The sequence below is a fragment of the Sminthopsis crassicaudata genome, chromosome 3, assembly GCF_048593235.1.
Source record: "Sminthopsis crassicaudata isolate SCR6 chromosome 3, ASM4859323v1, whole genome shotgun sequence".
Lineage (NCBI taxonomy): Eukaryota > Metazoa > Chordata > Mammalia > Dasyuromorphia > Dasyuridae > Sminthopsis > Sminthopsis crassicaudata.
Genome location: NC_133619.1, coordinates 522,190,438 through 522,217,376, shown reverse-complemented (window position 1 = coordinate 522,217,376; position 26,939 = coordinate 522,190,438). Strand labels below are relative to the sequence as shown.

At 40.8% G+C, this 26,939-nt stretch overlaps 1 protein-coding gene across 1 annotated transcript; it reads right to left on the bottom strand.

Moving 5' to 3' along the window:
• Positions 1-9,195: 9,195 nt before the first annotated feature.
• On the bottom strand, positions 9,196-26,539 carry TMPRSS5 (transmembrane serine protease 5). The gene is made up of 13 exons (XM_074304223.1): positions 26,016-26,539; positions 22,915-23,044; positions 21,272-21,379; positions 20,625-20,723; positions 19,822-19,954; positions 19,342-19,455; positions 17,845-17,888; positions 16,815-16,977; positions 15,072-15,250; positions 14,341-14,439; positions 13,772-13,914; positions 13,215-13,368; positions 9,196-9,321 (listed from the first exon to the last, which is right to left on the bottom strand). The coding sequence occupies exons 1-13, from the start codon at positions 26,016-26,018 to the stop codon at positions 9,263-9,265; spliced, it is 1,428 nt and encodes a 475-aa protein (XP_074160324.1). The 5' UTR covers positions 26,019-26,539; the 3' UTR covers positions 9,196-9,262.
• Positions 26,540-26,939: the final 400 nt, after the last annotated feature.

Below are 26,939 nucleotides of genomic sequence, written 5' to 3'. Positions count from 1 at the left end.
GTTTTGTTAATATATTAAAATCAAATAGGAATTACATTTTTGGACTGTTCAGGCCACACTTGGGAGAAGCCAATGAGGCCTATTTTCAACATCTTTTAACGAAATAAATTCCTATGTTCCTTATGTCTCTTAAATCTGAGGATTCTGATAAGTCTTATATGTTTCTCGTTAATTTTATGCAAAGATCAATAAATGGGTAATTCAGGGAATCTATTAAAACCAGATTTAAACAAAGCATTTTTCATAATATCCTTGTAAACAAGATGGAGAGAAGAGGATGGAATGATAACATAATTAAGTGTACCACTTGAATGAACAGACTAGATGTAGAAGGAGTTTTTAAGGACAGCAGTTTAGCATAGTGGATAAAAGATTAAACTTGAAGCCAAACAGACCTAGGTCTTAAACACATCTCTGAAATTTACTAGACTCTATGAGTATTTCCACATCCATAAAATGGGTATAATAACATCTGTAATTCTACCTCTAATCTCTCAGAATAAAGGAAAAATAACAATAAACATCAAAAAAAAACAATCACTGAAAAGTCTGTGGAGGACAGATATACATCAATGCACTATTGGTGGAACGGTGAATGAGTTCAAATAGCATATAATATCAAGGCAGTCAAGAACAGAGAAACCATATATACTAAAATGTGAATAGCAGTATTACTTGTTAAAGCATAAAATGGGAAAGAAATAGATGCCTATCAGTTGAAGGATGATAGAAAAAATATGATTTATGAATGTGATGCCATTTGACGTTCAGAGAAATAGGGAAAGATTTGCATGAACTGATGAAGACTGAAATAAGCAGAACCAGAATATGCTATAACCACAATAATAATGTAAAGGGAAACAACTTTAAAAGATCTAAAACATCTAACATGGCCAATATGCGCATGTTTTTCTTGACTATACATATTTATTACAAGAGAGGGCTTCTACTTGGCGTGAAAGGTAATGAGTTGACATAGTGATAGTCATGAAAAAAGAGAATCAATAAAACATTGCACAAAAGAAAATGTACATAATAGGATTCAAATAGAACAATTTTATTATTACCTTGTTAAATGTATTTTATATGTTATATATACATTTGTATAAATATATAAAATATGTATGTGATATAAATACACACAAATGACTTTTGGAACACCCTGTATTAGTTGGTTGATTGTTTTTTGTCTTTTATGCTCAAAGACCACCAAAATATTCATCACTATGTCAAGGTCAAGGTATAGTGTGTCTGACCGATCAGCCCAAGATGAGCTTGGAAGACACTATCACAGGTCGGACACAAACAGTACATATGAATATTTTAAGTGGATATGTCTAAAAAAAGCACACCTCATATTTCCTTTGAGCTACTGCTCAAAATTTTGCTTTGCTCATAGAGCATAGTGCCTTTGATGCAGACATGCTGGGCTATCCTGTGCCAGTGTCTCCCATGTCTCCCAATCATTTCCAAAGCTCTTCAGAGACACTCCAAGAGTATCGTTAATATTGATTCTTCTGACCTGTGTGAGTGCTTGCCTTGTGAGAGTTCTCTGTAAAATAGCCTTTTAGGAAAGCACACATTTGTCATTCGAACAGCATGGCCAACCCATCAGAATTCTATTCTCTGCATTAGAGTTCAAATGCTTGATAGTTCAGTTCAAGAAAGGATCTCAATTTCCAGTTCCTTATCTTGCCACGTGATCTTCAGAATCTTATTAAGACAATCTAAATGGAAGCAATTTAGTCTCCCAGCATGATGTGGATATATTGTCCGGATTTCACAGGTATACAGCGGATCTATAGATCTTCAGTTTCGTACATAATACTTCTCTCCCACACTTCCTTCAGAGCCCCTCAAATGCTGAGATAGTTCTGGAAATGTGTGCACATATAAATATATAGATATAAATACAGATGAATAATAAAGGCATCCTTGAACTCCTGGGGAATAATTCCTTGACATATAACGGGGAAGATTTCAATCAGCTTTGGTATGAGCAATGGACCTCTTAGCTTGTAAATTTCAGTTGGGATAAAATCAGTACCTGGTCTTTTGCCTCAAGATTAGGAGTTAATAGCATCCAAAAACTACTTTCATTTGGAAGTTTGGCTAGAGGGACTGACTTCAACCTTAGGTAAACTGTCAATGGCTTCAGCATTAATTGATGACAGTCTGTAAAGAACACTATGGAAGAGCTAACCCCATCTCTCTAGGATCACATCCTTATCACTGGTCAATGTGGCTCCATCAGCACTGAGTAATAGGGATGCACAAAATCTTTTTGGTCCATAAATGGTCTCCAGGACATCATAAATTCTTTGGATTGTTACTCTCAATATGAAGCTAAAAGCTTCCTTTTTAACTGAGTTGAGAATCCTGCATGCCTTACTTACTGCATTCACTTACCCTTTACTTTTGATGGAGTTAAATACTGCCTTCTTAGAGACAGTGACCTATTGGTGAACCTTGTGACGATCTCATTTTTCATTTAGCAGTTTCTGAGTTTGCCCACCATTATAATCAAGCCAGTCTTGATGTTTGGGAGTATTCAGGCCCAGGTGAGTAAATGTAATGCTGTATACCAAATCTCTGATTCTCCTCCATTATTGTCAACTGTGTGTTGGCTCAACTTTCCCTCCAAATTAGCAACAAACTCTTCACATAACAGAGAATCACTTTAATCTATTAACATTGTCTTCTGGTTATTTGTCTTGCCTTAGAACCATTGCTTTTGTTGAATATGAATCTTGGAGAGGCTAAGTCTATGATTAGTCCAGCATTCTGCACCACACATCCTGTTTATCATTCTTACATCCTTTCTGTCTCTTTTTGTAATTACATAATTAAATGTCAATGTTTCCTGCAAGAGTACATCCATGAAATTTTTACTGCATTTAGGTAAATAGAAGACAATGCTGGTGATGATGGTCATGAGATGCACAAGTGCTCAGTACTAAGTGACCATTGCTGTGGCTATTTCCAACTCCTTTCCTCCCAAGGCCTTCCTGCCACATTTGATAGTCTCTGCCTATTCTGTCATTAAAATCACCCAGGATTAAAAGCTTGTCATCCTTTGGTACATTGATGATGAGGGTCTCCAGGTTTTTTTTTTTAATTTTTCTTTGGCACTTTTCTGAAAATGGCAATCACATTGTTATGAACTTGTCACTCCTTTTGTTAAGCAAAAAGCTTATTGACTAGAATCATCTTCACAAATGTTTTGCACATTTTTTATGTTGCAATTGCTGAATAGAATCCCTGCCTGCCACAGTAAGCAGACAAGGATTAGGGAAGGTGAATCAGACAATTCTTAGGTCATTTTTTTCTAGTCCCTTCCTCACAGTGGGAAATAATTCTTTAAAAAGGCTTGCGGTCCTTTAAGAAAGGCTGCTCAGATACCCCGTGGCTGCCAAATGCACTGCTACTTCAGTCCAATAAGATGATGATCCTATGTCCTAGATCACCAGTATGTAGAGTTTGATTAAAGATCCCAGTGTATCTGTATCTGCTGCTTTGCCACTTACCTATCATCACAGGAATCTGCGGTAGGTAAAAATGGTAAAATGGTATGAGTGCTATCTTTTGATTTGCATATAAACTGCAGAGTTGCAGAGTTCAGAGACAATATAAAAGCCAAGACTACAGATGACAACTGAAGATGCAGTGTATGAACTTAGTGTCTGATTTTAACCTAGCTCTAAGTGTTTTATAGCACCAGCCTGCACTGCCTCCATGGCCTGTTAGAACAAATTGTTTACATTCATCTATTCCTCTGCGGAAATCTTCACCTGCTTGGTGTAAACACCTCAGCCCAACTTAAAGACTTCCTTTAACTCACTGAGGGGCTTGAGACCACTTAGTTACTCTCAGAGTGGTTTAGTCCATCTACTGAAAGTTTACTGTGCATGCTACAGCTTCTAGGAGCCACAGATGGGAGTTGGGAGGTAAGGGGACACTAAGGATGGAAAGCATCCCTAAAAAGGATTTAGCAATCCTCACATTAGAAGTGCTGATCTTTCTGGGACACCTGTACATCCTAGAATAGCATATGCATATACATATATATGTATATGTACACATCTACCCACATATTTATATTTTATATAATCCATATACATACATGACATATTTAACATACATAAAGTCTGTTTCTTATACATTCTTTTCCTAGGTTCTATGTATCTTGAAATGTTTATTATGTTGATAATTATATTCAGAATAAAAAAGAAAAAAATTAAAGTGACTACAGTCACTTAGCCCCACCCCTTTCTTGCAAGAGTCAAAGGAAATAATCCCTGTTTTACAAATCTTAGTTATGTAAATGTCAACTATTATCATTAAGAGCCACAGAGTTCTGTCCTTGGCCCTCTAAATAGTTTGTTTTTTGGTTTTTGTTTTTTTTGTGTGTGTGTGTGTGTACGTGTGTGTATGTGTGTGTAGGGATGTATTTGTGTGTATTGCCCATATAGGTTATATGTATGTCCATATGCATTTGTTTAGATGTGGTTTGAAGAAAGATGTAAATAAAATATCTCTAGAATCTCCTTTTTCCAAGGGAGATTTTGATTCCTTCCAGGAGGGAGTAATAAATTGGGGCCACAAAGTTGCCCTCCATATTTTTTCAGAAAAAAAATAGGGTAGAATTACAACTATTCATCCTCAGGATTATATCTAGAGAGAATAATTTTTAAGTTCAAGCTATACTCCTGGGGAAGGAATACCCCAAGCCATATATCCAAAGACTTGGCATCAAATTCCAATTACACAAAAACCATCACACATAGTAGATGCAACCTTGTTTTTAAAAATAACTGTGAACTATTATTCTGAGTATTACCAATCTTCAAATCAACTACAAAGAACCTATGAAGGAAGATGCTATTTGCCTTGGGAGAAAGAATCGATAAATAGATGCATGCATAGTATGGTATATAAATGTGGTGTGTGTGTTTGTGTGTGTGTGTGTTAAATTCTAAGTTATCTTCCTCCCTCCATGCTCCTTACCCTTACACACAAGTAGAATGGATGAAATATTTGTGCTACTTACCTCACAGGGAGACTATGAAGTAACAGTTCTTTAGATTTCAGTGAAATTCTCCATCTAGGTAAGAACTCTAATTCTGGAACAATATGGCCTAAGAGTGGTCCTTCAAAGGTAGGTAGATCAAACACAAGAGCAAGGAAGGCATTTCATATTAACAGACAATGATGAAGAGAAAAAATTCCCGCTTAAAGCATGGGTGGGGGTCAGAGACATCATTGATATATTTGAAGAGTTCCTCCAATTAACCAAATAAAATGGCAGGGCATGAAACTTTGTGCACAAGCAGCTGAGAGGTGTTCCCTTGAAAAATGGGAGCCTCCCCAATATGGGGCTTCTGAGGTTACTTCCTTGCTGATTAGCTGACTAAAAATCAGCCAGTCTGTAACAGGGAACTGGTCAGCCTCTTGAGGACTTCATTTCTGCATGCTTTTTGGAATACAGCAAGTTAGGGGGGAAGACAGAAATTCCCTCCCAAAATGCAGTTGATGGCTACCCGTAATCAAGACACATGACAATAATGCATGTGGGCTTTCACTCTGCCTGAGAGGAGAGAAACTAAGAGTGGGCTTTTCCAGATTAATTTTTAACTGCGGCACTGAAAGATTTCTTCAGCACATGACAAAAGCAAAATTGTACATTTCTACTTAGCCTAAGAGGGCAGTTCCAGCTTTGGGAGGTACAAGAGTTTCTGCATTTGAGATCAGAATGAGAGGGATGGAAGGAAAAGGCAGACAGAGACGGAGTCAGAGAGAGTGTGTTAGAAACAGAGACAGAAAATTACGGAAACAGTATAGTTCCTAATGAAAGTAGTTCTTTGTTCAGCAGTCCCCAAACTGTGTTTGTCTTTTGGAGGACAGCTAAACCACAGGCTAACATCCACAGTAGATACCTATATTTTTCCAGTCAATGAGATAACACTGATAGCTGCTTATGGAACAGCAAAGAGAGGGGAGAATCTTCTAGTAATGATAATGCATTTGCTGCTCCCTCCCCCATAACTGAAAAAAAATGCTGATAAACTTAAAAGATTGTATTCCAGAAATTCTAATTGCATTTCCTTGTGTAAGCACCATAAAAAATTCATGTGGTTTTTAGCAACAACATGCCAATTATATTTTAAGAGCCTAGAAACAAAAAATGAGGTCTCAGAGGTACATAGGCTGTTATCCAAAGAAAATGAAAACTATATAGATAATTAGAAAATTAATAAAGAGCCTTTCTCAGAATTTGAGAGAAAAACCAAGAATCAAAGATTGTATGATGGAGTAGATAAAACGTATTTGGAGACAGGAATACATGAGTTTGAATCCTATGTCACACACTTGCTAGCTATGAAATTGTGACCAAATCCCTCCATTGTCCAAGTCTCGGTTTCCTCAACAGTCACAGAATTTCAGAGTTAGAACAGGCTTCAGAGGTCTCCCAATCTAAGCCATGCCTCAATAAGACTTCCCTTCCTACAACATACTTGATAAATAATCATCCAAACTCTCAACTGATGAAGAATTTATCACCTTTTCAGGTTCGATCCATTGTTCCTATTTCTGCTTTCTGGGATTGAAAAATTCTAATAAATATATCTTTTCTTTGTGGCAGCTCTTCAAACATTTCAAGATAACTATCATCCCACTTCTCTCAAGTCTTTTCTTCTCCACACAAAAAAATTCCCAGTTTCTTTAGGGAAATAATCTTTATATAATATTTTTCTAGTCTTTTTATACACTTTAGCCTGCCTCCAAATTTGTCAATGTGCTTTCTCAAATGTAGCATTCACAATTGAGACCCAAATTCCAGATGTGATCTGACCAGGACCAAAGTACAATAGATCATCACTCTCTTGTTCTGAACACTTTTGTTGCTGTTTCCTGCCAAATTTTTCATGACCTCACTTGGAGTTTTCCATTTGCATCTCCAGCTCATTTACAGATGAGGAAACTGAGGTAAAGGGTAAGTGACTTGCCCAGGATCACATAGCTACTAAATATCTGAGGCCTGACTTTAACTCAGAAAGATGTGTCTTTCTGATTCCAGGTCTGCAACTGCATCCACTTTGCCTGATACTTATACTTCTATTTAATATAGCTGAATATGGCCTTATTGATTCAGATTGAGCTTGTTCTCTGCCTTCAATTATTTTTCATATCTAATGTTATCTAATCAATATTATCATTTTTATTAAAGCTTTTTAATTTTCAAAAGATATGCATGGATAATTTTCAACATTAACCCTTACAAACCTTGTCTTACAATATTATAATTTCTACCTCCCAAGTAACCCTTTTTCTCTATTCATACCTTCATTCAGGCCATCGTTATTTCTTGCCTAATTGGTATTTGTAGCTCAAGTCTCCTGGCTTGTCAATCCTGCACTGTACTGCTAAAGTGATTTTTCTTAAATCCAAATCTAAGCATGTCATTCCACTATTCAAAAACTTCTAGTGACTCCCTATGGTAATAGCAATATAACATATAGGCTTCTCTGTTCAACTTTCCTCAGCTCTTCCCAACTAGGCCTCATTATTTTTTCCAGCCTTATTGTACATTATCGCCCCCTCCCTGCAAAACTGGCCTTCTCTCTGGCCCTCACACATGACACTCTTCCATCTCCATGAGCTGTCCTGGATACCTGGAATATACCTGCTCTTCAACTCTACCTCAGAGACCTTCTCTTCCTCCAGACACAGCTCAATTACCACTTTCTAAAGAATGCCTTTCTGGTTCTCCTTGTCTACCAGTAGTACCCTTCCCCTCTCCCAAACAACCATGAATTTACCTTCTTTGCATTTTTTGTATTTATTCTGTATATACCTGTATAGTTATCTTTTGTCTCCCACATTCAAATATGTCTTTGTGAGCAGGGATTGTTTCTTCAATTTTTTCTTGTATTTCTAGTGTCTTGGACAGTGCCAACTTATAATATAGGTACTTAATGTTGGATTGAAATAAATTTTTGAATCAATCAACAAATATCAATGCCTACCATATGGCAAATACTGTGCTAAGTACTTGAGATAGAAAGAAAAACAAACAAACAATTCCTAACCTTTAGGAGCTTACATTCTATTGAAGGAAACTATATAAAAATAAATATAAAGAGCAAGCAATTTGAAAGGGCATTAGAACCAACAACTGGGGGAATCAAAGAAGACTTCTTTTAGTAGGTGGCTCTTGACTTGAACCTTGGAGGGAGCTAGTGGTTCCAAGTGCATGGGGGGAGGGAATTCATTTTAGGCATGGGAAACAACTTTTACAGACAGAATATGGGATGCTGTGTATGAGACCAGCAAGCGGTCCAGTTTTACTGGAAGACAGAGTACAAGAGGAAAAGTCATGTATAATCAGCTTGGAAAAATCAATTTGAACTAAATTGTGAAAGGCTATGTACATAGGAGCTTGTACTGTTTTATCCTAAAGCAATAGTGAGCTACTGAAGCTTCATGAGCAAGGGAGTGCCATGATCAGATCTGTACTTTTGAATGTCAATTTGGTGTTACGTGAAAGATGAGTCAGAGAAAAGGGAACTGAATGCAAGGAACTGGGCACATGGCAATGGTTTCTAGGAGAGGTGAGGGTTTAAGTTAGGGTGGTAACTGGGCAAAGATATATAGATATGAGAGAGCTCAGGAAGTTATAATCTATAATTTTATATATATAAACCAAGTATAGGATTTAACATTTATCCCCATTCAATTTGATCTAATTTGACCCACTCTAGGTGCAGATTTTTTTTCTTATAATAAATATAAAAGAATATAAAGCTCCCTGAGGGAAAACAAGGTTTTTTTGTTTTGTTTTGTTTTAGTATTTTGGTAGATTCATGCACACAGTAGGCACTTAATATTTGATTATTTATTCTACCTTAGCACTCTATCCAGTCTTCTATTTTGTCTTTGCATATCCAGCATCTAGCATAGTCCCTGACACAAAGTAAGAACTTAATAAGAGCTTGTTGATTGATTCAAGGAGGATTAGAGCAAATCTAGGAGATAGTAAGAGGACTCAACCAATGATACCAAGTTATTTATTCAGTCACACAAATAATGGTAGGCAAAGGACTAAAACTCATGTGTTCTGGTCTTTAGTCCACAGCTACCTCCTAAATATACACACACACACATACACACAGGTTCATAGTAGTGAGAAGAGTAGAATCATTCTGATTTATTAGATGCAGATACTGGCCCAGTTTACAGCTGCCCATGTTCTCTTACTCTTCTACAGCGTCCTGTTTCCTTTAATATATTTGTTCTCCAGATCTTCAGGAACTAATTCACCTAGACAGACACATACCATCACCCCATCCCACCCTGCCTCCTAGAAGAGCTCTTCTAGAAATCCAAAATCCAGGATAGGAGAAGTCCCCTCAGGGAGGTTTCTTTCATCCAGAAGGCCCTACTACAACTGTGGGAGGCCTGGTCCACTTCAAGCTTCATCTAATTTAAGAGGGCAGCCACTGTCAGGCCAGGGGTGCCAAAAGGCTGTTCTTCCTCCACTGCTGCTGCTTCTGTACCTGTGGAGGGCCCCACACTGCACCCACCATCAAAATCCAGGGAAACGGAGTCATAGGTTCCACAAGGATATCCGTTTCCACCCTCCCTCCTCACACCTTGTAGACCCTTATAAGGATTATAAGAAGCTGCATTGGCTTCTATCCCATAAATCTGCCTTAAGATTTAGGAAGACCTGTGGTCAAGTCGTGTCTCAAGCATATTCTGGCCGCTACACATAGGCAAGTCATTTAACCTCTTCAAGGTCTAGCCTCCTAGGCTAGTCACATAAGTAGTTCTCCCCACACTGATTATTAAAGTCCATTGGGAGTTTTCCTGTCAAAGAGACTGGAGTGGTTTGCCATTTCCTTCTCCCGGTCATGTTACAGATGAGGAAACTGAGGGAGACAGGGTGAAGTGACTTGTCCAGGGTTACTCAGCCAGTAAGTATCTAAGGCCAGATTTGAATTCAGAAAATGAGTCTCCCTGACTCCAGGACAGGCATTCTATCCACCCTGCCATGTAATAGTAATAGTTAGGTACAGCCAAAATAGTAGTGGTAGTAATAGTAGTAGTGATAGTAGTATTAGTAATGGTGGTAGTAATAGTAGTGGTAATAGTAGTAGTAGTAATAATAATAGTGGTAGTAATAGTAGTAGTGGTAGTAGTAATAGTAGTAGTAGCAGTAATAGTAGTATTAGTAGTGGTGGTAGTAATAGTAGTAGTGGTAGTAGTAATAGTAGTAGTAGCAGTAATAGTAGTATTAGTAGTGGTGGTTGCAATAGTAGTGGTAATAGCAGTAGTAGTAATAGTCATAGTGGTAGTAACAGTAGTAGTGGTAGTAGTAATAGTAATAGTAGTATTAGTAGTGGTGGTTGCAATAGTAGTGGTAATAGTAATAGTAGTATTAGTAGTGGTGGTAGTAATAGTAGTAATAATAGTAGTAGTAGTAATGGTGATAATAGTCATAGTGGTAGTAATAGTAGTAGTGGTAGTAGTAATAGTAGTAGCAGCAGTAATAGCAGTATTAGTAGTGGTGGTAGTAATATTAGTGGTAATAGTAGTAGTGGTTATAGTAATAGTAGTAATAGTCATAATGGTAGTAATACTAGTAGTGATAGTAGTGGTAGTAGTAGTAATAATAGTAGTAGTGATAGTAGTAGTGGTGGTGGTTATAGTAATAGTAGTAATAGTCATAGTGATAGTAATACTAGTAGTGGTAGTAGTAATAGTAGTAGTCATAGTAGCAGTAATACTAGTAGTGATAGTAGTGTTAATAGTGGTGGTAGTAATACTAGTAGTAGTGGTTGTAGTAGTTGTAGTAGTGGTTGTAGTAGTTGTAGTAGTGGTTGTAGTAGTAGTTGTAATAGTGATAGTGGTCATAATAGTAGTGGTAGTAGTAAAAGTAGTAGTAGTAGTCATAGTGGTAGAAAAAGTAATAGTACTTGTAGTGGTAATAATAATAGTAGTGGTGGTAGTAATAATACTAGTGGTAGTAATAGTTGTAGAATAGTAGTAGTGGTAGTAATAGTAGTAGTGGTTGTAGTAGTAGTGGTATTAGTAACAGTAGAAGTAGTAACAGTAATAATAGTGATAGTAATAGTAGCAGAAGTAGTAGAGTAGTGGTAGTGGTAGTAATAGTAGTAGTAGTAATAGTAGTGGTTATAGTAGTAGTACTAGTAATAGTAGTAGTAGTGGTTATAGTAGTAGTAATAGTCATAGTGGTAATAATAGTAGTAGTGGTAGTAATAATAATAATTTTAGTAGTGATAGTAGTAGTAGTTGTACTAACAGTAGTAGTAGTAGTTGTAGTGGTAGTAATAGTAGTAGTGGTAGTAGTATTAGTGGTAACAGTAGTTGTAGTAGCTTAGTAGTAGTGGTAGTAATAGTAATGGAAGTAGTAGAGTACTAGTAGTGGTAGTAATAGTAGTAATAGTGATAGTAAAGTAGTAATAGTGGTAATGGTAGTAGTAGTAGTCATAATGGTAGAAATAGTAGCGATAATAGTAGTTGTAGTAATAATAGTAGTTGTAGTGATAGTAATAGTAGGAGTGCTAGTAGTAGTTGTTGTAGTAGAATAGTAGTAGTAATAGTAGTAGAAGTAGTAGAGTAGTAGTAGTGGTAGTAATAGTAGTAGTAGTCATAGTGGTAGAAATAGTAGTAATGATAGTAGTAATAGTTGTAGTAATAGTAGTAGTAGTTGTAGTGGTAATAATAGTAGTAGTGGTAGTAGTAGTTGTAGAATAGTAATAGTGGTAGTAATAGTAGTAGTAGTAGTAGAGTAGTAGTGGTAATAGTAGTAGTGGTAGTCATAGTGGTAGTAATAGGAGTAGTAGTAGTAGAAGTAGTAGAGTAGTAATAGTAGTAGTAATAGTAATAATAGTAATCATAGTGGTAGAAATAGTAGTGATAATAGTAGTTGTAGTAATAATAGTAGTTGTAGTGGTAGTAATAGTAGTAGTGCTAGTAGCAGTTGTAGTAGAATAGTAGTAGTAATAGTAGTAGAAGTAGTAGAGTAGTAGTAGTGGTAGTAATAGTAGTAGTAGTCATAGTGGTAGAAATAGTAGTAATGATAGTAATAGTAGTAGTAGTTATAGTGGTAGTAATAGTAGTGGTAGTAGTAGTTGTAGAATAGTAATAGTGGTAGTAATAGTAGTAGTAGTAGTAGTAGTAGAGTAGTAGTGGTAATAGTAGTAGTAGTAGTCATAGTGGTAGTAATAGGAGTAGGAGTAGTATTAGTAGTAGAAGTAGTAGAGAAGTAATAGTGGTAATAATAGTAATCATAGTGGTAGAAATAGTAGTGATAATAGTAGTAGTTGTAGTAATAGTAATAGTTATAGTGATAATAATAGTAGTAGTGGTAGTAGTAGTATTAGTGGTAGTAGTAGCAATTGCAGCATAATAGTGGTAGTGGTAGTAATAGTAGTAGAAGTACTAGAGTAGTAGTAATGGTAGTAATAGTAGTAGTAGCAGTCATAGTGGTAGAAATAGTAGTAGTGATAGTAGTAGTAGTTGTAGTGGTAGTAATAGTAGTAGTGATAGTACTAGTGGTAGTAGTAGTAGTAGTAGTAGAAGTAGAATAGTAGTAGTGATAGTAGTAGTGGTAAATAGATAGCAGTTATACTAGCAGGAGGAGGAGGAGGAGGAGGAGGAGGAGGAGGAGTGTTAGTAGGAGGAGTGTTAGTAAGAGTAGTAGGTACTAGAAGTAATAGTAGCAGCAGCAATAGAAGTAATTTGTACTATTTGGGCACAAAAAGCATTTCGTCTTATTTCCCCAATCACTCCCATGAACTAAGCAAAGAAAGCGTTTTTAGTTTTATTTTATGGATGAAGAAATCAAGGCCCAGAGAATAATGCACTTTAACCAGTACCATGGTTAACTATGAGCCCAGAGTTCCTAACTCCTGGTCCATCTCCGTTCCCTCATATTTGGGGAAAGGGTAGAGGGGATGGAGAGAGAGGAGTGCCACGGAGAGGCGAATTTAATTTTTTCCTTTAATCCATGGAATCCAATTGTAGACACACCGTCCTCCTATCCCCACCACCTGCACTCTAGTCACGGATGCATTGCCCAGTTTCTTCCCCAGTTCCCAACAGAAAATGGACACGCAGGAAGTTCCCAGATTCCTGCAGTCCCTTAGACCTCACATCTTGTCCCTCCCCATTGCTTCCCCACTCACCCGCAATTTGATGGTGAATCCAGTCCAAGAACACAGCCACCTTGGTATAGACTCCTGGCCTGTGGTGTATCCCACAATCCCAGCCCCAGCTCACTATCCCCACCAATCGCCACATCCCTTGGTCCAGACACACCAGGGGACCTCCGCTGTCTCCCTTAGAGACCGCAGGGACAGAAACAGAGAAGGGAGCAGTTGGTTGACTTTTCCCAGGTGAAGGGTACGACTTGTGGCCACTGCCACATGCCCAGTGACTCATGTCCTATCCCATCCCACTTCCCTTTCAGGGAGGATCCTTCAAGACACCCACCTCACCCAAAGTCTCCTGCAGGCCAGCCTCCCATTCACTGGCTCCTTCAGAAGGCTAGTGTCAGTGGTGATTCCCTATAAATTACTTCCAGTTGAATTAATACCTCATATGCACTCATCACTTTACCTGCCCCTTCTCAAAAGGCCTCCTACCCCCGCCTCGTCCCCCCCCAGATCCCGTGATCCCCTGAGCTCCCTAGCCTGGGCCCTCTGTGTGCCAGCCCCTCCAACCCAACCCCCTGGTCTAGCACCTGGCATGAGTCGGCGTGCCCGTCCAGGTAGCCAGCACAGAGCATCTGAGGAGTGATCAAGCCATTGTACATGCAGGAGCTATTGCAGAGCTGAGAGCTGATCAAGGGGACCAAGACATTCTGGAGGATGTCTGAGCCAAACCCTGGAGAGGCAGAGCCCCAGACAATAATGAAACATACATGGGGACAGAGGCAAAAACAAAGGGGCAGTCTTGTCAGACAGGGGACGGTGGGGAGGGCCTGCAGAGGGTAGCATGCATGTCTAGGCCCTGGGCTTCCCCGAACAGCCTGTTACAAAGCCACAGGAGGTTGTGATATTTTGTGGAGGCCCCAGCAAGAGGGAAAAATGGAGAATTAACATACAACTGTTTTCCCAATGTGAACATGGTCCAAAGGATACCAGGTTAGTAGATTTGGCCAAAGAGGGCATCCTGGAAAAGGCAACCTGGCATACAGTGATATTGGTAAAAAAAAATGTCATGGCCAATCCATTCCCAAGGGCACAGGGGATCCCTCCTCTCAATCACCTCTTGTCCAAGACCAGCCCCCCCTTTCTGGATCTCACTCACCTTGGTGAGGGACTGTGGAGCCCCAGCCTGACACCCAGCATTTGGAGCCTTGTGGGAAATCCTGCTGCATTTCTGGCAGGCACACAGCCTGCACTGTGCCTGCAGAAGAAGTCCTTAGTCCTGCTTCCGACCTCGGCCTTTGCTAACTGCCCCCACCTCCTTAGGGCCTGAAGGCCACAACCCTCGCAAGCCTAGCCTCTATTCCTTGTGCTAAAGACATTTTCTGTCTAGGAGGGAAAGAAATCTCTTCAGGGAAGAGTCCTCACATATTTTCCTGAGAAAATACTTCTTATTTCCCACAGTCTTTTGACCACCAAAGCAAAGTCTTTGGAGAAAGCAAGGGTGAGGGGAAGGCTGAGAATGAAAGTCATCAGTGGGGCAGCCCTCACAGGGATCTGCTGGAAGCCAGACAAGGAGTATGACAGAAGCAATTACTAAAATGCTGGGGAGCTCCATTTTAGGGTGATAAAGAGTTGGGTGACACTCCATTTCTTCCAAACCCCCAATCAGGACCCTGACAGCTAATTCTACTCTCAAAATTGCTTGCACCGTTGAAACCAAGAAACAAGGGGCTCAGACCATGGTTAAAAGCTTCTATTCCAGCCCTCATTCCCTGAGTTATCGGCCCAACCAGGCCCACAACCCAGAAAGGACATTTTTCTGTCTGTAAAGAGAGACCGCTTCCCATCTCACTGAAAGGGCCAGGGTCCTTCAGATCATGTCTTACTTACTTGAGAAGTTCAGAGGGGTCTGGAGCTTCAGCAGAGCAATGTCATAGTCGTGCTTCCGCTTATGGATCCTAAAGTGGGGATGCAGGATGATTTTATCCACCATGGTCCCCATGTGCGATACGATGTCACTGTGGTTGACAATCCCCACAAAGATCCTCCATTTGGACTTGTGGGACAGCCTGCAATTGGACAAAGAGTTGATGCAAGGTATTAAGTAGGGGGCAGAAACAACTGGACCAGAGGGTCATGACTGACATGAGGGGGTGTCCTCTGAACAGCAAAGTAGTAGATAGAGGCTCCCTCTGGACAAAGTGCAGGCCTTATACACGCCTGCACCCCTTGACACATATATAGAGAACATCAGCACTTTGACTTGGAGTCAGAAAGTCCAGGTTCAAATTCTGAATCTGGGCTCAAATCCAGACACTGCCAATGAATAAATGAGCAACTCTAGCAAATTACCTAACCTCTCTGAGCACTGTCTTTCCATAGATGACGATATTCTATGTATCTTTAGAAATTGTTGTGAATAGATTAAAGGAGAAAATGAGTTGAAACTGTCAATGAGTAAAAAGAAGAAAAAAACCCTAAATGGAAGGGATTTATATAATCCAGGGGGTGGGGAACATCTAGCCCGTGCGCTTTATAAGACCCATGAAATATTTACCAAGGAAACAGCAAATAATTAGCTAAAAGAAAGGTAACCCACTGCTGGAGTTCTATAAGTAGATAATTTTGTATGGCCCATGAATGAGGTTATAAATATCACAATGATCCTTGGCAGAAAGTTTCCCTACCCCAATAAGTGTTCCTTTCTAGTATAGCTCAGATGACACCTCCTTTTGTGACCCCTCACTTAGCAGCATTTCTGTCTCTCCATTGTCTCTCTCTGTCTCTGTCTTCTCCCTTGTTCTTTCTCCCTCTTTCTCTCTCCCTTCTTCTCCTTCTTCATCTTTATCACTGTGTGTTTCTGTATTCTCTTTTTCTTCACCCTCTTCCTTTATCTGTCTCCCAATTCTCTCTCTCTTTTCCTCTCTCTGTCTGTCTCTGTCTCTATCTCTGTCTCTCTGGCTCTTGCTCTGCCTTCCTATATCTCTTTGTTTCTCTGTCTCTGTTTTTGTCTCTGTCTCTGTCTCTCTCTGTGTTTTTTTCTCTCTCTCTCGTTCTCTCTCCATTTTTGTCTCCCTTCTTCCCCTGATTAAAATTCCTTTGTATATACTTTGCACTTACTTACAGTATGCTTGTCCTCTCCCCTCCCCATAAAAGACTGTAGGCTTCTGCAGGACAAGAATAGTATTACAGTTTATTTGTTTCTCCTCAGTTCCCAGCAGTGAATGGCATTGTAGGTGCTTTAAAAATGTTATTTTGAATTAATTGAAATGGATTGATTATTGTTAGCATTCTTGAGGTAGAGATTATTTCATTGTTTGTGTTTGTGTCCCCAGTTTCTAGTACAGTGCCAGACACATACTTAATAAATACTTGTTGAATGAGTGAATCATTATAACAAAAATTGCACATGGCCCAAATCCAGTTATGCACAAAAAGGACTCCATAAACATTAACTCTTCTCTCTGGAAGTTTATAATGTGTCAAAACCTGTATAGGACATAAAGACAGAACCAAGAAAAGCATGAAGCCCACCCACAAATGAGCAGAAAGGCCCTCCCACATGCTCCATGTCTCAGGCAAAGGTTCATGGTGAGAGGTGGGGGGGGGGGCGAGGGGAGAGACACTACATACTTGTAGACACAGTGTCCTGCAGTCACCACCCAACTCGGATCCAGGACAGAGGCTCCGCAGGAGTACTGGGAACCCTTGAACATGCTGACCTGCCAGGGCCAGCGTCCAAGGACAGCGGAGGTCCCACCGATAATTCGAGAAGTCAGGTGCTGGATCCCACACTCTGGCCATCATCAGTGGAAACGGAAATCAAGGGAGAAGCAAAGACTGATGTCAGCACCAGCACTGAGTTCCTTGGGGAGGATGGCCTAGGCCTGGGAGGTCATGGAATGAGCATGGCTAACTCTTAATAATCCTTGGGGCTGAGATAGGAAACTTGGATAATGGAACTCCACACATATTCCTCCCCCCATCACTGTAACTGGTTTTGAGGCTACTAAACAGGTTGTGGAATAGACAGTTAAATTACACCTCATTTTGGTCTCTGGGAGGTGACTAGTAGGAGGGGAAGATGTCAAAAGACTTCTGATAACAGGTGCAAATAGTACCTAGGTAATGGTAAGATTTCATTATCTGTGCTAGGATCTCCATTGAAAAGGGCTCTTGTTCACTTCATCCCCATCCACCAAGGCCAAACTTAGCTCCCCCTTTTATGGGCCACAATATTTCTCCCTGGCCACCTCTAACCTCTCTTACCCCTCTCCTTCCTTCCCCCATGGTTTATTGTCTGCAAATAGAATCATCCAATAATGAAGAACCCGCCACAGATCAAATGGGATCCTTGTGCAAGACCAGTGCACAGACAAGCACACACAGTCATCAGATACTTGAAGAGGTGATTACCTCAGGAGTAAACAGTTTATATCCTTTTGTTTTACACATACACATCAGGATTGTTAGGAAAAGGAATTTTCCCATTGCTTAGTCCAGGACTCTTGCACACACTAGGTGAATATTTGGTGAATCATATATATTGAGTGGTTGAAACTAAGCTCCTAATCCCTTCTGGGACACCAATTGTTTGGGGAAGGGGTTCCTACCAAGGCCATCCATTTCCTAGTGGCTTTTCTGGTGGCTGAATGTAACTCACCTGAGCATTTGAGGGAGACAACTTGGCCCAAGGCACAGCTGTTCCTATAAAGGAAAAGGAAGAGTTAAAAAGAGGGGTTAATGTTGGAGCTTCTTGCTATACCCAAAGGCTCAAAGCCCTTTTACCTCACAACAATATAGCTGCCCTTTTACATTCTTGCCCAAAGGACTGATTAAGTAGAACCTTGGGATAGAGCACTGGGACCTAGAGTCAGGAAGACCTGAATTCAAATCCAGCCTCAGACATTAATTAGTTGGGTGACCCTGAGCAAGTCCTTTAACTCTGTTTTCCTCAGTTTCCTCATCTGTAAAATGAACTGGAGAAGGAAATGGCAAATCAATCCAATATTTCTGCCAAGAAAATCCCAAATGAAGTCATGAAGAACCAGACACAACTGAATAATCATAAAATGCTCTTGATCCACTCCTTGGAGAAGGGAATCAGAATGGCTACACACCTTCAGTCCAGTCTTCAAGACCAAAGTGAAATCCTTTATTGGAAGTGAGATTAGACATAGACTTGAACTATCTATAAACAACTAGATGATATAAGTAGATAAACTGCTGGAAGTGGAGTCAGCAAAAAAGGTCTGAGTTTGACTCCTGCCTCAAACATTCACTGTGATGTCCTAAGCAAGTCGCGTGACCTCTCTGTGACTCAATTTCCTCATTTGTAAAAAGGAAGGTGTTCTCAATAGACTCAAAGATCACTCACTGTTGGTTCTGAGCCTGTGACCCCATGATCCTATTTACAATTTAGTCATATACATAAAAGCAATACAGTTCTCAGCCTCTGTACATCACAGGTCCATATGATTCCCCAAGAAAATGATACTTTCCTTGCCTTAGTCTCAGCTGAATTCAGCCCCATCAGCACTGGAGAAGTCTTACTTTTCATTGTGCTCATCCAATCCAATCTCTTCCTTCTCTTCCCACATGATCCCTGCTTCCATCTTGTCATGTACTTTCACTAAACTTGAATGTTTCTAATCTCCCCCTGGAGAAAACAGAGGCGCTTCTCCTATTTACACACTCAGGTATTTATTTATGCCATCCCCAACACACACATATATTCACTCCTTCCTCTCTTATAGATCCTTGGGAGGAGGAAAAGTCTAGGAGAGAAAGATGTGGTGGGACAGGCACAAGAAATGTGGGTATCCCACTCAGTCATAGTGGGTTGCTGGATTGGTCCCTTGCCAACTTCCGATATTTGGGAGAATATCTTCCAGGCCTAGATATTTTTCTTCCCTCTAGGTAGCCCACTGATCTTGGCCAGAATGGGGAGATTTGTTTTTTTATCTTGTTTGGATCCTTTGCAATATCTAGTTAGGGAAAAACTCTGTCTCTTCCCCTAATTGCCCCTGGTAGCTTGACACTCCTCCCTCCCCCCTTGAAGAAAAAGAAGGATTTGTGCCTGAAGTCCCCAGGGGAAATGAGAAAGATTATTCTTTTGACTTCATCCCCCCTCTACTCAGCCCAAACTCAGCTTGCTTACCTGTGCTGCCACATCTCCTCCAGGAGATCCCCCAATTTGGGAAGAAACTGAACAAACTCCTGAGAATTGTTGACCTTGATATCAGTCAGGTTCACTTCTTTGTCATAAGTGAGTCTTAATAAAAAAAAATAACCATAATATAGAAATAAGAATTAATGGTTTAAACTGAAGCAGAAGTAATACTAATTAGATTTTAAAAATAGAATTTTTAATGGGAAAATACTGAAATGGAAAGAGATCCTTCCTCTTTTAGAGTCTTTTTTATTGCCATTGTCAAAAATAACATCAATTCTTGAAAGGCTGGGCTGAATTGGAACCTGAAGGCAAGAGAATAACCTAGATAACCTCAGAATTGGGGATATACTCTGAGAGAAATGGAAATATGAGACAAATAAAGGAATCTCCCCATCTTCCAGTTCTCTCTCTTTCCTCACTTTTCTTTCCCCAAACCCCTCTTCACTCCCACTCCCACCAAGATACCTGAGATGTCCAAGGTGCCTACAAATCTGGTTGCCTAGAGTAGGACTCCAGCCCTCATGGCACACCAGGAGCCAGTCTGGCCACTCCCTCACTTGCACTTCCAGTAAGTTTATGGTGTTTATTCTGAAAGACACTGAAACCACAGCGTGAAAAACCACATTTTCTCCTGTGTCCACCAGCATTCAGGAAGCAAGAAAGTCCAGACTCTCTGGAACCTAGCAGTGTACCCCAGGAATCTGGTCAAGATGGTACTTGGGAAGAAAAACCTGAACATAAGATATCCCACTAGGTTATTTGGAATGGAAACTGGCAGGGTGTTTTCCAAAAAGAAAATAAAATGCACAAATTGCATTCCCCAACCCCAGGCCCTTGCCCTAGTGTGGGCCAAACAGTTTACCTGTCTCCTGATACAAGAAGGGAGGCATCTGAAGCTCAGTTTTCTAAGACTGCCTAACCCTCTATATCTCTCCCAGGACCCAGCTGAGGACAAGCTTCTGGGACAAACCGGATCGCCCCAAGCAGCAGTGATTCAGCCCAGGTGTTAAAAGCTGGATTTTGTCTCCTGAAGGACAGGCCCAGCTCAGTGTCTTGTCCTTCTCCACCCCAAGGCCTCAAACTCCCCTCCCGCCCTCCCACTCAGGGAGCTTTCCATTCATCCTGGATTATGGTTCATGAGAGCAGACCCAGAATTCTCTCAACTTGTATCCAGAAGCCTGAATTGTGAAGGGGAGAATCTTGAAGGAGGGATTTCCTATCAGCACAGACTAGGGGAGGACTCAAGGAGGAGGGACGTGTTCACCCACCTGACTTGGAGATTACTGGGATGGGGGGCTTCTCTGTACAGCTCATGACGTTATTTTGTTTCAGGACCTTCAACAAGGAATGTGTCCTGAAAAGCAGGACTGAAGAAAGAGATGAGGGTTGGGGGGAGAAAGAGGGTCAGGAGAGGACCCAGAGGGGCCCGATGACAGCCAACATGGAGAATCAGGGAATTCTAAAGTGGGACGGGCCTCCTAAAAGGGGACACCTCATCCCTGACCCTGTCCAGTTAGGTAAAAGTCTTTCTCCCATTCTAGCAAAAGTGGCTAAATTCTCTGGGTTAATTATTAATCATTCAGATGACATACCCCTCACTATTGAAAAGTTCCACTTTATGTCTAACCCAAGTTCTTCTTTCTCCAGTTCTCATACATTTCCTCTTGTTCTATTCTTGGTGAAGATGAGAAATAATCCTTATCCCCTCCTCCTTTAGTGGTCATCTCTCCCAAGTACTCCATTCCTTTTCAAACCTTCCCCCCAACCACCCTGAAGTTATTTCTTTGCCCCCTTGCCCTCCCAGTCTTCCTAATGAGTCAGAAATAATTGTTTAATGCCTAGGAAAATAGGGGGCAGACTATAACTCAGTGTCCTCGGCCCCAGAGACAATCCTACTATTTACCAAATCACTGACCTAGAAGCCAGACCCCAACGCTTATCCCAGCTATCAGCCCAATGGTCATGAAGAAGATCAACCCACGCTTTCCCCACCTTGGAAAGATCCAGTAACCATTAGGGAAGTCTGTAAAAAAGAGCAGAAGAAGCCTGAAAGCCCAATCAGGCCATATGCCCAGGTTCCACCTCCCAGTGGATCCTCAAGCAAGTAACCTTGAACCCTTTGTCATGTCCCAGGAATAGATGAAATGGGAAAAGGAAGGAAACTCAGTTGTCCCCTCTTCAGGGTAACCTGGACAAGGGAGCTTTCTTTTCTCTCTTCTTCAGATTGGGAATAGGAAGAAGGGAGGATGAGTAAACCAAAATAGGGAGAAGATGTAAATGAACAAAGAATGAGGAGTTATTTATCTAACGGTCAGCTTCCTGAGATTACCTGAATTACCTACCCCACAGGGTTGTAGTGAGATATTATATATAAAGGAAAATAATGGTCTTCTGCATGTGTATAAGCTAGTGCAGCTCCTCCCCCATTCTCTCCTCTGTTTTCTTTCTTTGGGTGATTTCACTCCTCCCATGGGTTCAGTTATCATCCATATGCAGATGACTCCCAAATCTATACCTGGACCTCATCTCTCTCCCAAGTTTCAGTCTCCCATCATCAACCCCACCTGGATGTCCCTTAGGCACTGCAAACTCAATATATCCAAAACACAATCAGGATCTTTCTCTCAAACCCACTTCTTTTTCTGACTCTCCCATTTCTGTTGTGGTTACTACCTCTCTTTCAAACACTCACCTTTGAAATGTCCAAGTCTAATTGACACTTCTCATTTTGCCACCCCAGTGTACAGTCAGAAGGACTAGCCTTGCCACTCCTGCTTTTTGCAGCATGTCTCATATTTGTCCCTTCTCTCTGCCCATAGGGCTCTCATTCAGGTTCAAATTGTTGCATTCACCTCTAATTGATTTCCCTAACTCAAGTCTCCTCCCTTATCAATCCATTCTCCACACATGTGCCAAATTGATACTGACCACACTGGAGAAATACCAGTGTCCCATTATTCCCTCCAGAATAAAAATACAGAGATTTCTGTTTGGCATTTAAAGCCCCTCCAGTCTGACTTCAGCCAACCTTTCTAAGGTCACTTTACATTATTTTCCCTCATGGGACCTATGTCCCAAGTAAATTAGTCACTTGCTATTCCCTCTCTGCCTTTGAAGGCACCTCCTTAATCTCTCACAACTCCCAAATTGTGGGTATTTACTTTGTATATGTGTATAGATTTTGCATATTTAACATTTTGTTGTGTTCATGCTACTTTTTCCAATCAGAATGTAAGAATCTTGAAGGAAGGCGTTATTTCATTTTTGACTCTGTACCAACAGCACCTAGCAGGACAAGGTTCACAGAGTAACACTTAATTCTTGTTTAATTGAAGGAAAGTGCTTTGTAAATTTTTAAAAGTCACTATGGAGGAGGAGAGATGAAAATCCGGAATATAGACTATTCCAATTTAACACCTAATAGTTATCAGGTCCCAGCATACAGGCCTGCTACCCTCCCCACCTCTAAGACCTCCTTCCCAGATACGGCCCTATAGAATACACCCTTCTATCCATATTCCTTGAATTTCCCATTGTCCTCCCCAGCCCCATCCTCACGGAATTCTTCCTGGTACTCAATTATCTCTGGCCCACTTCCAGACTCTTCTTCAGGGGTTCCTTGCACCCTACTGGCGGCTTCCACCTCAGGAGGTGCTTCCAACTCATGATGGTCAACCAGATTTACATCCTAGGAAGAAAAATACATTAAAGATACATAGAATTCCCTCCCTCCTTTATCAATTAGTCTTGGACTCTCACTTGACATTTCTGGCAGTTCTAGTGAAGCCTGTATATATGGATTTCTTCTCAGAAAAATATTTTTCAGTTTATAAAATAAAATACAGAAGATTACAAAGGAAATCAATTATATTGATAATAATTGCTAGTCAAGATGTTAATAATATAGCAATATGTAAAGGCAATCTATTACATGAAATATATTATTATAAACATATAATAATAAATATATTAACAATAGCTAGTAAATAGTGCTTTAAAGTTTGCAAAATGCTCCACAAATATTATCTCATTGATCCTCACAATCACCTTATGAAGGAGTTGCTTTTATTAACCCCATTTTACAGATGAGGAAACTGAAGTGATTTCAGAACCAGTGTTTCATGTATTGCCTCAGATATAATTCTAGTCAAACACAGTTATCAATTTTTTAAAAAAGCAAATTCAGAGACATGTTCCCCCAAAATTAAGAAACCCAGGGACTCTCAAAAGGCCCAAAGCATGCAACTAAATCCCTGGTTGCAGTTCTGCAATCCTCTTCTTCTTGTCTCCTTCACCACAGCAGCTGCTGCAAGCATTTTCCCTCCATCCCTGCATCCCCAGCCCCATTCTGTGCCTCTCCCACATAGCAGACAGCTCGGCCCTGCCTCTGGAATACATCCAGGCTCCATCACAAGACCCCACAACTTCCCTCTTCCCCAGCCTGGTATTGGTCGGTAACTTCCCCCATTTTCTAATCCCGCCTACTGATCAGAGGGGGCTGACCCCAAATGAGGTCAGCTTCCAGCCTGGGACAGGTCCAAACACTTGCCTTGAACCAGACTGGGGCAGTTCAGCTTCATCTAAGGACAGGACTAACTGGTTCCTAATATGCTTTAGGCACAGGCACTGCCCAGAGAGAACTGGATTAGAGGGAGACTAGTACTTGGAAGGGGAAGAGAAAGAGAGAGAAATAGGAACAGGTCTGGTTTTTGGTGATCACCACTTCCTTTTCTGCTATTTAACATTTTTTTTAATCAATGATTTGGATAGAGGTCTAAATAATTGACTGATCATAGCTGTAAGACATTACAAACCTAGAAGGCATGGACAATAAGTATAGATGACAATCAGAATCCAAAAAAATTATCTTACCAGGCTAGAAAATTGAACTAAATCTAATAAGATGAAATATAATAGGGACACCAAAAGGAAAAAAAGAAATATAATAGAGATAATATATACTTGAGTTATATTTGGGTTATACTTGAGTTCAACAAATCTATTTCACAAGTATGTAATGGGAAAGGCATTGTTAAAAAGCTGGAAAAAGATCTGGGGTTCCTAGTAGTCAACCAGCTCAATCAATTAGCAGAGTGATAGGGCCGGAAGCCATGACCTTGGACTACATTAGGAGAGGCATAGCTTCTTTGAGTAAGGAAGGATGTAATAAGTATTGTACTCTGCCATCCTCAGAGAAAAATACAACATTGCTAAGCTAGGCAGGGTCCAGAGGAGGACAATCTGAATGATGAAGGTCTTGAGTTCATGCCATCTCAAAGTCAGGTGGAGGAACTGGAAATGTTTATCTTGGAGAAGACTGAGGGGACACATGATGATCTCTCTCCAACAATCAGAAGTATTGTCATGTAAGTAATATGGAAATATGCCTTGCTTAAATTTCACATGTATAATTGATATATTGCTTGCCTTCTCAATGGATGAAGGAGGGACTGGAAAAAGGGAGAGTTAGAATTCAAATTTTTGTAAATGCATGTTAAAAATAAATATTTTTGAAGTCTGTCATATAGAAGGAGGTTTGGATTACTCTGGTCCCAAAGGGCAGAAGTGAGAAAAAGGAGCAGAGACTCTGAAAAAGGCAAATTTGGGCTTGATACGAAGACAATTTCCCAATAGTGACAGCAATATTTCAAAGGCAGCAGATTCCTCCTCCAGGGAGGTGGACTGCCCAGGTCTGGAGATCCTGGGCTGTGCCGTCTATTTTTTTCAGACATAGGTTGAACTCAATGGCTGCTAAGGCCCATTCCCATTCCAAAGTCTGTGATGATTATTCTTGAAAAAATACTGTCTGTAATTTGGTCAATAACCAAAATCAGATTTTCTGGACTCTGGTTTGCAGACCCTTCTCGGTTTTTTTGTTTTTTAATAAGAATGTTGGTCTCTCTCTAATTCAAAAGCACCTCTCCCATCTTCTACTGAATACGATTATTTGTTTTTACTCCAGCATCTTTGCTAGTTTTGCCTTCTGACTTCACAGCTTGTTCCTTCTTGAATTTTAGCCTGATAACCTTTCATCTAATTGAGGAGGAAGCAGCAAATAGATCTGTAGAAATCTCATCAGCCTTGTCCATGTCAATACCCTGTAAATGGCCTTGTGAAATGCTCTTAGGAGACTTATAAAAAGGATCGACTCCCACAAAGGAGGCAGAAATGAAACGCTGCTACTCCTGTGAGACGATAAGTGAGACGACACAGTGTACAGAGCACTGGGGCCAGTCAGAAAGACCTGAATGCAAATCACGCTTCAGACATTGACTAGCCTGTGACCCCGAGTCACAACTTCTGTCTGCCTAAGTTTCCTCATCTGTAAAATGGGGTTAATCATATTTAAAGTTAAAAGGCTCATATTCAAAACCCAGTGTCCTGTCTGCCGCCCCACAGTAGAATGGGCCATTGACAGATATCCCAAATTGTCCTGGAAATTGTCTTTGAACCTCAGGATTCTCCACCCCCATCAATGTCCCAATGGGGAGGCCTGCAGAGTTATAGTAGGGTTGGGGGGCTGACTGTACTGAACCTCAGAAGGCAAAGAATGCCGGCTTCAGTCCCATCCCTAGAGTTAGCTGGGCAGCCTCCCCCCAACTCTGAAACAAATAGAGGGCAGAACAAGGGGGGAAAAGGATAGATAGATCAGATCTTACCATGAGAGAGAAGATAGTTTAACACTCAATGTTAAGGCTTCAGGACCTACTAAAGCAGGGTGTTTCTTCTCCCTGGTAGTGCTGACTGCTGAAGAACCATGAACCTTCAGTTGGACTGGATTGCCAGTTGTCTTCCTCTCTTATCTGCTACCCCTTCTGGATCCCCCAGGACCCCTTCCCAGATGGGCCCCTGGGTGGGCTGCTGTTCCAACAAGGGAGAAAGGGGGCTGGGTTGGCTGAGATCACCACCCCTTCCAGATGCTAATAGGATGCCCGGAGACAGAGAAGAGCGTTGGGGGTGGAGGGCAAGGAAGGAGAAGGGTGCAGAGGGGTGGCTGGTGGACTGTTGCCTAGTGCCCCAGGCTCTTGTGCCAAAAGTGGGCAGTCTTTGCATGTGCTGGGCAGTTTTCCCTTCTAACTGATGTCTTCTGGAGATGGAGCGAAGGCAATATTAGTCTTTGTTGGCATGTTTCTGAGTCAGGTTTCTAGGGTTCACCTGCTTTCTGTCTGAATTGTCATTCCCCGGTGAAGGGGTAGTTGTCATAATATGTGGGTGATGACAGGAGGGAACCCAGATGCCCCACACTCAGGGGGGAGGGGCCCTCCCTGAACTGAGTAACAGGACTGCCTGAGAGTCAGGGAGCACCATCTGAGCCCCAGCCGGGCCTGGCCAGCATAAACGGGAGGGGATTTCTGTGGGCACATGGAACTGACCCAGATGGGATGAGACTAACTGGCACCTCTCCTCTAAAATCTTCCTCTCCAATCCCTTCCTGCCTTCAAAGGCTCAGGAGAGCTCTGACATTCATCCCTAACAGAAATAGGTGAACATAGTATTCAACTTCTTGAACCCCAACTCTCTCTTCTCTAACATGGGGTGATATGGGTTAACATCTGCACTATCTAACTTGAAAGGTTGTTGTG